At 34.6% G+C, this 10,793-nt stretch overlaps 1 protein-coding gene and 1 pseudogene across 1 annotated transcript; both read right to left on the bottom strand.

The window, feature by feature from the left end:
- Nucleotides 1-172: 172 nt before the first annotated feature.
- On the bottom strand, nucleotides 173-4,941 carry LOC133694871 (putative pentatricopeptide repeat-containing protein At1g12700, mitochondrial; annotated as a pseudogene).
- A 2,238-nt stretch (nucleotides 4,942-7,179) lies between these two features.
- On the bottom strand, nucleotides 7,180-9,295 carry LOC133694136 (putative pentatricopeptide repeat-containing protein At1g12700, mitochondrial). Its single transcript, XM_062115587.1, has one exon. The coding sequence runs from the start codon at nucleotides 9,204-9,206 to the stop codon at nucleotides 7,371-7,373; it is 1,836 nt and encodes a 611-aa protein (XP_061971571.1). The 5' UTR covers nucleotides 9,207-9,295; the 3' UTR covers nucleotides 7,180-7,370.
- Between the last annotated feature and the right edge of the window lie 1,498 nt (nucleotides 9,296-10,793).

The raw sequence follows: 10,793 nt of genomic DNA, 5'->3' as shown, positions 1-10,793 counted from the left end.
TCTTGTTAATGTTCCCCATGTGTCTTTGGTATTCTTCGGAATTTAATGAGATGATTAGCGCAATGAAAATTATTGCACGGGTTATTATGAACGCAAACCATCAAGTATGAAAATTGGCCAAGATAATTAAAGTAGTGAGAAATACGACAATTTACTAAAGAGTAATATTTAACTATTTATCATTCATCAAAGCACTGTAAGTGTAAATACTTGGCTCTACACCTTTCTCAGTCATTGTTTCAATGACACGCCGAGCTTCTGAAACCATTCCTTCTTTGCACAGCCCATCAACCAAAATAGTGAAGGTCACTGTATGTGGCATAACATCCCTACCAACCATTTCTTTGAACAGTCTAGTAGCTTCATTCAGTTGTCCTAAATTGCAAAAACCATGGACTATAGAGTTGTAAGTAACAACATTTGGTGGAATGCCCCTCTCCACCATTTCAGATAAAAATTCCATGGCGTCATTTACTAGCCTATCTTTGCAAAGGCTGTCTATGATTGTACTATATGTCACCACATCTGGCTTGCACCCATTTTGTTCCATCTTCTTGAACACGTGAACAGCCATATTTCTGTTGCCGGTTTTGCACAAACCATTGATTACAGTAGTATAACTAATCACATTAGGCTCATGCCCTCTCTTTACCATCTCATTAAACAACTCTACTGCTTCTTTAATCTTTCCCTCCATGCAGAGCCCATTAAGCAGAGTAGTGAATGTGATAACATTAGGTTGAATACCCAGTTTGAACATTTTACCCAAGACAGAGACAGCAAAATCAACATGTTTCGAGCGACAAAGGCAGTTAATCAATATAGTTAGAGAATGAACATTGTGGGTGACTCCAAACAAATCCATTTGATTGCACAAAGAGACAACAGTAGAGTACTGTTTTTTTTTGGCAAAGGAGCCTAAGAATTTGCCAAACTCCACAACAGAAGGTCTAGGATTGATGCGGACCATGCGATAGAATGCAGGATAAACAGCTCTGGATCAGCAGCAGATTGAACTTCTTGGTTTCGTGCTTGTCTTGGGAGAGGAGGGAAGGGATGACAGAGTAATAAAAAACCACACCCATCCTTGGTTCCCCACAGAGAAGAAATCAAGTTTCTGATCATGATGGATTGTGCTAGTACATACGTTTGCCGATCCGAAGTTCCCAGATGTTAATTGTTCGATAAACCAGCTTCAATCTGAAGTTCCTTGATTCTTGTTAATGTTCCCCATGTGTCTTTGGTATTCTTCGGAATTTAATGAGATGATTAGCGCAATGAAAATTATTGCACGGGTTATTATGAACGCAAACCATCAAGTATGAAAATTGGCCAAGATAATTGAAGTAGTGAGAAATACGACAATTTACTAAAGAGTAATATTTAACTATTTATCAGATTTCACAGTTAAAAATACGACAATCCTTCTCATCTCCACTGGTATTGCCTCACAAAACTGAAGTTTCAAAGCTCACAGTTGTAGCGCATTGATCATAAAATCAGAACTGTTAAAACCATATTCCATCAATCATACGTTCTCTTTTTTGCTTCCAACATCCACCATGCTGTGTAGTCTTGATCAACGAAATAGAAATTAGAAAACTGTCATAATGTATAAGCAAGATCAGCTGAAACAGAATCATAGGTTTCGAGCCCTCAGGGAGGCACAAAGAACAAAGAATCCTGCAACGTTAGTGAATTTAACTGCTTGGAATAGACTTACTGTCTTCATTTAGCACCAACGCAATTTCCAAAGGAATATTGAAGTTGGACAGATTCAAGCAAACTAACGAAGAGAGACATAATGTAGTTTGGATTCACAAGATTAGACTCTGTCCCTCTTGCACGTCCATTAGTTTGTCCTCATAAAAGACTACATTCCTCCTACTCTAAAACAGCCAATTTATTTCTACTTAGATTTTGTACAGTGGCAAAAAACCAAGAAGAGCAAGAATACAAGGGCAAAACATGCCATCAACTCCAAATTCGTTATTGGACAAATAGTAGAGCACAAACTGTATGGCAAAACTCAAAATCTCTTAAACATATTTTATTCTATTTACAAAAAAAAAATAAAATTAATGATGTTTATAAAATGAAACGTTGAGAAGTTAAATTTTAAATAAAAAAGGTTCTATATAAGATAAGTTTTGAGTTTAAATCTATACATGCACTAGCCCGACTCAAGCTTGGGCTTCATATGAGTTTGGTTTAATTATAAAATAATTTTTGATCAACCTATTATAATTCTATGCTTCTGTAGAGCCCTCTTTTCAAGAAAACTGTTAGACTGTAGATTCACATGATAATGGCAACTGAGGTATCCTTCACCATTTCTGCACGTCTTCTGAAAATGTAGATTCTCGGGATAGATGAGACTCTACTAACCAGTTCTCTCTACAGAAAGACTGCCAGCCTTGTCAACAGCACATTCACATCAGCTCCAAGAAAACCTGCTGAAACTTGGATGAAAGAACAAGGTTAAGACAACCTCGAGTTCACTTTTTTGAATCATTCCTTTGTTAGGATTACTAGAGGTCACGATGTTAGGTGCAAATTCAAAACTGGAAATACCTATTTCAAGTTAAAAAATTCATCGCATAAAGGAAAACAAGACTGGTTAGTGTATACTTTGTACTTTATACACATAGATTCAAGTCAATACACAATGCAAGGTGAGATCCAGTGCCAAAAACAGATCCCAGGAAGTCACCCTTGATGTTACAGATCATTCATTAATGTTAAAGAACAGAGTATCGTTATAACTCACAAGAGGCTCATCAGCCTACAACGTCACTTGATAGGAAAATGTCACTTTATTTTTCTACCTTGAGAGCTTCCACGCATAAATTGGCTTATGATTTCATCATGAGATACCAGATCCAGTAACATCTGAACTGTAGACGAATCCGCCGAGAATCTCTTACCAACCATTTCATCAATAAGTCGTATAGCAGTTGATGAGTCCTGATTTTGAAGAAATCCTTGAATGATAACATTATATGAGCAACTGTCTGGCAAGAAGCCATCATCTTCCATTTCTCTAAATAAATCGTATGCTTCATCTGACAGCCCTTCTTTCAGCAGTCCCTTGATCATGACAGTGTATGTCCGTATAGTAGGCCGTATTCCATCAGCAAAAAGCTTGGAAAACAGTTCCTTCGCAACTTCAAGCTTCCCAGCGATAAACATGCCTTCAATGAGAATATTACAAAGGACGATATCAGGTTCTAGTTTCTTCTCTTGCATTGACTTGAGCAGTTTTAATGCCTCATCCAAATATCCATGTTTGCAGAAGCCATCTAGCAAAATCGAGTAAGTCATCATATCTGGAAGCAGGCCATAAGAACACATCTCCTTGAAAAGATTGAGAGCTTCCTTAGGTCTTCCTAATCGGCACAGTCCTTGCATAAGAGTGCTGTAGGTGACAGTATCAGGATTCAATGCTTTATGATACATTTCAGCAAGGAGTGATTTTGCCTCATCCATCCTTCTACTTTTGCAATATCCATTGATCAGGATGCTGTAACTATGTACATCAGGTGCACAACCTTCGTGAATCATGATTTCAAACACCTACTTGGCCTCATTCATTTGGCCTTGTAAACAGTACCCATCAATCAAAGCATTGTAAGTGTAAATGTTTGGCCCTACACCTTTTTCAATCATTGTTTCAAAGACACGTTGAGCTTCTGAAACCATTCCTTCTTTGCACAGCCCATCAACCAAAATAGTGAAGGTCACTGTATGTGGCATAACATCCCTACCAACCATTTCTTTGAACAATCTAGTAGCTTCATTCAGTTGTCCTAAATTGCAAAAACCATGGACTATGGAGCTGTAAGTAACAACATTTGGTGGAATGCCCCTCTCCACCATTTCAGATAAGAATTCCATGGCGTCATTAACTAGCCTATCTTTGCAAAGGCTGTCTATGATTGTATTATATGTCACCACATCTGGTTTACACCCATTTTGTTCCATCTTCTTGAACACCTGAACAGCCATACTGGTGTTGCCAGATTTGAACAAACCTTTGATTATAGTACTATAGCTAATCACATTAGGCTCATGCCCTCTCCGTACCATCTCATTAAACAATCCTACTGCCTCTTTAATCTTTCCCTCATTGCAGAGACCATTAATGAGTGCATTGAATGTGCTAGCAGAGGGATGAATACCCAGTTTGAACATTTTACCCAAGACAGAGACAGAAAAATCAAAATGGTTCAAGCGACAAAGGCAGTTAATCAGTATATTTAGAGAATAAACATTGTGGGTAACACCGAACAAATCCATATGATTGCACAAAGAGACAACAGTTGAATACTGTTTCTTTTTGGCAAAGGAGCCTAAGAATTTGCCAAATTCCATAACAGATGGCCTAGGATTCATGCGGACCATGCGATAGAATGAAGCCAAGGCATCATCAATAATGATGTTAGTGCTATTCTTACTAACAAACCCACCATTGTTTTGAGGCAAAGAAGGTTTCCTAGTACAAGCAGAAGTGGAGATGTGGTGATGATTGAAGAATAAGAAAGAAGAAGGAAAGATACCCATTTCCATATGTTGTTGAAGAATCCGAAAATCAGAAGCAGTAGCTCTATAAGCGCTTTTCCGCGTGAACATCATCATTGTTAGGTTAAAAAGCTGCGTTGTCTCTGACTGTTCCTCACCTCCTTCAAAGCCGAAGATGAAAGCTTTTCCAATCTACTCTGTGAGTCTGTTTTTCTTAGTTACAAAATGATTTGTAGCAATCCACGGTATATTTTACGAAAAAAGATATAATCCTTGACATCGATCATTGTTTCTTGATTTTGTGTCTACTAACCTAATAATATACATTAGTATGCTGTTTATGAATTATTGAATTACACTAAGCAATTTTTGCAAACACACATCACATCCTTAAAGGCACAATTGATTCCTTAATTAATAACAGTACTAATGCAATACATGTTCGAACTTCAAAATTCATACTAGAAATTAACTCTGCAAACAGATAGGAAAGTGGAATTATTACTAGAAATTAACCATCGTGATTAAACACTTAGAGACTGAACAAAATAATTTGTAGCAATCCACAGTGTTTTGTGAAAAAAGATACAGTGCTTTCGTCATATAATTTAGCTTTTCTGTTAATAAAAAGCAAAAAAAATTACAAAACTAAATTCTCTATCAACTTAATATTAAAAAAAAACCAACAAAGATAATTTTGGAAGGAAAAAAAACCCATGAGAAAAAACATTGTAGCAATTAACAATGTTTTGTGAGGAAAACTACAGTGCTTTCTCCAATAAAATCGACAAAGACAATTTTAGAAAAAATCATAAAAAAAACCATTTAGAGAAATACTATAGCAATTCACAGTGTTTTGTGAGAAAAGTTACAACCCTTTCCCTATGTGATTTAGTTTTATTGTAATTATAATTCTTAACCAATTCAATATTCCAAAAAAAAAATTTGACAAAACTAATTTTGGAAACAAATCATAAAAAAAATCATATGGGAAAACACTGCAACAATTCATAGTGTTTTAAAGAAAAAAAATTACAAAGCTAAATTCTCAATATTAAAAAAATAAAATCGACAGAGATAATTTTAGAAAAAAATAACAAAAAAATACACAAAAAAACAAGAAAAAAAACCATGTTGGAAACACTGTAGCAATTCACAGTGTTTTGTGATGAAAGCTAGTGTGCTTCCCCACATGATTTAGTCTTATTTGTAATGACTTATAATTATAATTCTCAATCAGCTCAATATTAAAAAAATAAAATTGACAAAGATAATTTTAAAAAAATCAAAAGAAAAAAAAACCATGTTGAGAGACACTCTAACAATCTACGGTGTTTTGTGAGGAAAGCTACAATGCTTTCCCCACATGATTAAGCTTTATTACAAAGTTAAATTCTAACCAGCTCAATACTAAAAAAATAAAATCGACAAAGATAATTTTGGGAAAAAATATTACAAAAAAAGAAAACACAAAAAAAACTGGAAAAAACCATGTGGAAAAAAACACTATGGCAATTCATAGTAATTTGCGAGGAAAGTTATAGTGTTTTTCTTACATATTGTAACTGTAATTTTTAACCAGCTTAATATTAAAAAATAAAATCGAAAAAGATAATTCCGGAGAAAATCATCAAAAAAAAACCATGCGGAGAAACATTGTAGCAATCAACAATGTTTTAAAGAAAAAAATTACAAAACTAAATTTTCAATCAGCTCAATATTAAAAAAAATAAAATCAACAAATATAATTTTGAAAAATAAAAAAAAATAGAAAAACCATATAGGAAAATACCGTAGCAATCCACAGTATTTTAAAGGAAAAAAATTACAAAGCGAAATTTTTAATCAGCTCAATAGTAAAAAAATAAAATCGACAAAGATAATTTTAGAAAAAAAATAAACGAAAAGAAAAAGGGAAAGTTGGAAAAAAAGGAAAGTAATTTTGAAAAAAAAAGGGGGAAAGTTGGAAAAAAAAAAGTTAAAAAAAAAACAAAAAAGTTAAAAAAAAGAAAAAAGAAATGCACCGTGGATTACTGTTATAATCCACAGTGCATTGGGTGTGGGTGAACAGTAAATTCCCCACACCCTTTAGCTTATTAATTAATATAATTCTAATTCTAATTCTAATATAATGTGAATTGGTATAGTTATAATATACTACCAAGGTAAATGGATGGAAGAGATGCGAGGCAATAGATAGCACTAGCTACTGTTAATTTTACAAGGTGGATCCAACAATTCCTTTTGGAATTTGCCGCACAAGGATTAAACTTGCCCAGAAGATTAATTTTGTTCATTCATGATTTCACTCTCATACATCGGGGTTCTTTTGGTGATTTTGCGGGTAACAATGCATCGCCAGTATTGCACGGCTTGCACCTCCTGCTAAGCCTTAATGGCCCCGCCTTATTTGCAATGCCATGATGAGGTAGGTTAGGTGCTAGATAAGCATTCCCACGATCATGCTTGAGAAACAGTATAACATGATCAATACCAGAAACAGGCATCTCGTATCAGGGTTTGGCTCTTGTTTTCGTTACTTTTTTGAATCATTCCTATGTTAGGATTAGTAGAGGTCACAATGTTAGGTGCAAATTCAAAACTTGAAATGCCTGTTTCAAGTTACAAAATTCATCGCATAAAGGAAAACAAGACTGGTTACTGTCCACTCTGTACTTTATACACATAGATTCAAGTCAATACACAATGCAAGGTGAGATCCAGAGCCAAAAACAGATCCCAGGAAGTCACCCTTGATGTTACAGATCATTCATTAAAGTTAAAGAACAGAGTCTCGTTATATCTCACAAGAGGCTCATCAGCCTACAATGTCACTTGATAGGGAGATGTCACTTTATTTTTCTACCTTGAGAGCTTCCACGCATAAATCGGCTTATGATTTCATCTTGAGATTCTAAATCCAATAACATCTGAAATGTAGATAAATTCGCCGAGAATCTTTTACCAACCATTTCATCAATAAGTCGTATAGCAGTTGATGAGTCCTGATTTTGAAGAAATCCTTGAATGATAACATTGTATGAGCAACTGTCTGGCAAGAAGCCATCATCTTCCATTTTTCTAAATAAATCGTATGCTTCATCTGACAGCCCCTCTTTCAGCAGTCCCTTGATCATGATATTGTATGTCCATATATCAGGCCGTATTCCATCCGCAAAAAGCTTGGAAAATAGTTCCTTCGCAACATCAAGCTTCCCAGCGATAAACATGCCTTCAATGAGAATATTACAAAGGACGATATCAGGTTCTAGTTTCTTCTCTTGCATTGACTTGAGCAATTTTAATGCCTCATCCAAATATCCATGTTTGCATAAGCCATCTAGCAAAATCGAGTAAGTCGTCATATCAGGAAGCAGGCCATAAGAACACATCTCCTTGAAAAGATTGAGAGCTTCCTTAGGTCTTCCTAATCGGCACAGACCTTGCATAAGAGTGCTGTAGGTGACAGTATCAGGATTCAATGCTTTATGATGCATTTCAGCAAGGAGTGATTTTGCCTCCTCCATCCTTCTACTTTTGCAATATCCATTGATCAAGATGTTGTAACTATGTGCATTAGGTGCACAACCCTTGCGAACCATGATTTCAAATACCTTCTTGGCCTCATTCATTTGGCCTTGTAAACAGTACCGATCCATCAAAGCACTGTAAGTGTAAATATCTGGCTCTACACCTTTTTCAGTCATTGTTTCAAAGACAAGCCGAGCTTCTGAAACCATTCCTTCTTTGCACAGCCCATCAACCAAAATAGTGAAGGTCACTGTATCTGGCATAACATCCCTACCAACCATTTCTTTGAACAGTCTAGTAGCTTCATTCAGTTGTCCTAAATTGCAAAAACCATGGACTATAGAGTTGTAAGTAAAAACATTTGGTGGAATGCCCCTCTCCACCATTTCAGATAAGAATTCCATGGCATCATTAACTAGCCTATCTTTGCAAAGGCTGTCTATGATTGTACTATATGTCACCACATCTGGTTTACACCCATGTTGTTCCATCCTCTTGAACACGTGAACAGCCATACTGGTGTTGCCAGTTTTGCACAAACCATTGATTATAGTATTATAGCTAATTACATTGGGCTCATGCCCTTGCCGTACCATCTCATTAAACAACTCTACTGCTTCTTTAATCTTTCCCTCCATGCAGAGCCCATTAAGCAGAGTAGTGAATGTGATACCATTAGGTTGAATACCCAGTTTGACCATCTTACCCAAGACAGAGACAGAAGAATCCACATGGTTCAAGCGACAAAGGCAGTTAATCAATATATTTAGAGAATAAACATTGTGGGTGACTCCAAACAAATCCATTTGATTGCACAAAGAGACAACAGTAGAGTACTGTTTTTTTTTGGCAAAGGAGCCTAAGAATTTGCCAAACTCCACAACAGAAGGTCTAGGATTGATGCGGACCATGCGATAGAATGAAGCTAAGGCATCATCAATACAAACGTTATTGCTATTATTACTAACAAACCCATCATTTTTTTGAGGCAAAGAAGGTTTCTTTGTAGAAGTAGAAGTAAGAAAGTGGTGATGATTGAAGAATAGGAAACAAGGGAAATCAGGAAGAAAAGGAAAGATACCCATTTCCATTTGTCGTTGTTGAAGCTGAGAAGCAGAAGCTCTAAAAGCGCTTTTCCGCATGAACACCATCATTGTTAGGTTAAAAAGATACCGTCTCTCTGACTGTTCCTCTCCACCTTCGAAGCCGAAGATGGAGGCTTTTTCCTCTCAACCATTTATGAAAGGAACCCAATGGGCAATGGACCGTTTTACTTTTTATTTGAAGCCCAAGACTCTATACACTTGTTGACTTTCACTCGCATTCTTCTTCAATATGACCACCTAAAATAATTAAACAATATTTGGACAAGGATTAAAACTCCATCTCTTATATAAACAAAAAAAAAATGTAAGTTAATTATAAATAATAAATAACTCTTAACTAATCTTTTAAAAATATTCAAATTATTTTTTAAAATTAAAAATATTCTTAAATTAACATACATTTCAACCTAAATTTAATCCTTTTTTAAACAATCTAAAAAATACATTAGTTTTTATATTCAATTAAGAACATGTTTATAATTAATTTTTAAATGTAAAGTTGGAAAAATTAAAAAAAATTAAAAAATATTTTTGTATTTTTAAATTGTCTTAAAGTGTTAAAAAAATTAAAAAAAATGTTATTTTAATACAATTTTAAATACAAATATATTTTTAAAAATAATTACATTTACATTTAAATCAACTCTTAAATAAAAAACTGTTAATAATTAATTTATCTCCATCATGGATCCAATTCTAAATCGTAATGTCGTCCTAATCTTCTATTATTAATTTAATATTTAATATCGTCTAGAGTGATCTGTGACTAATAAAGATGCTGCCCAGTCAGTACTCACTCCCACTCACTCTCCAAGTTCGTTGTCCTGTCTCCTCCACCGCCACAAATGGCTGAAATCAGCATCTCTTTCACCGCCACCACAACCCCTCATCCCTCTCAAGATAATAGCAGAAGCAATAAAAATGACGAATCAAGCTTTTGTTTCGAATAATCCATGTGGTTTACTTGATACTTTTTACTCTTTTGATGTTGATTTCTAGTTATTGTGATTTTTGTCAATTGTTGGACACTGTTTTATTTAAATTTGATGCTTGTTAATGCTCTGCTGTTTTACACCCTTTAAGATCAGGCAACAGATTTCATGCTTGATTGGGTAGAAATGGTGGACAATACATGCATAATGGTGAATAATCATCGGTTTTTTCACGGTGGATTGCACAGTGCAATTCATGGTAAAAAACTGATCTCCTTTAGTTATAGTTAATACTGGTTAGGTGGTCCGCGTTATGTTGCAGACCAATTTTTTTGGCATAAAAAATATCAAAAAAGCAAGATGTGTTAGGTATATCTGTAAAGTGAGACTCAAGAGTCTTAGGTCTAGTTGCGACATATGATCCAAGAGTAATATTTATAATATTAATTATAATACCAATAGTAATATTTATAATACAAATAATAATATTTTTAATATTAATAATAATATTAAACTTGTCTGATCCAAATTCTTATAGCTTTTTATCACTTGAAATCAAATTTATGGTTTTTCTTCGATAGTAATAATATTTTTTTAAAAAATTTATTAATGATAATGATAACGATAACAATAATAATAACAATAAGAATACGAATAATAATAATTATTATAAACTTGGGTTTAGCGCCCCAGTCAGACCCAA

This window comes from Populus nigra, chromosome 5 (genome assembly GCF_951802175.1).
Source record: "Populus nigra chromosome 5, ddPopNigr1.1, whole genome shotgun sequence".
In the NCBI taxonomy this organism is placed as follows: Eukaryota; Viridiplantae; Streptophyta; class Magnoliopsida; order Malpighiales; family Salicaceae; genus Populus; species Populus nigra.
This window is presented reverse-complemented; position numbering and strand designations above follow the sequence as displayed.

What these genes read in the sequence shown, in the direction of transcription:
- LOC133694136 (XM_062115587.1), bottom strand. Translation starts at nt 9,206, where the DNA reads ATGATGGTGTTCATGCGGAAAAGCGCTTTTAGAGCTTCTGCTTCTCAG.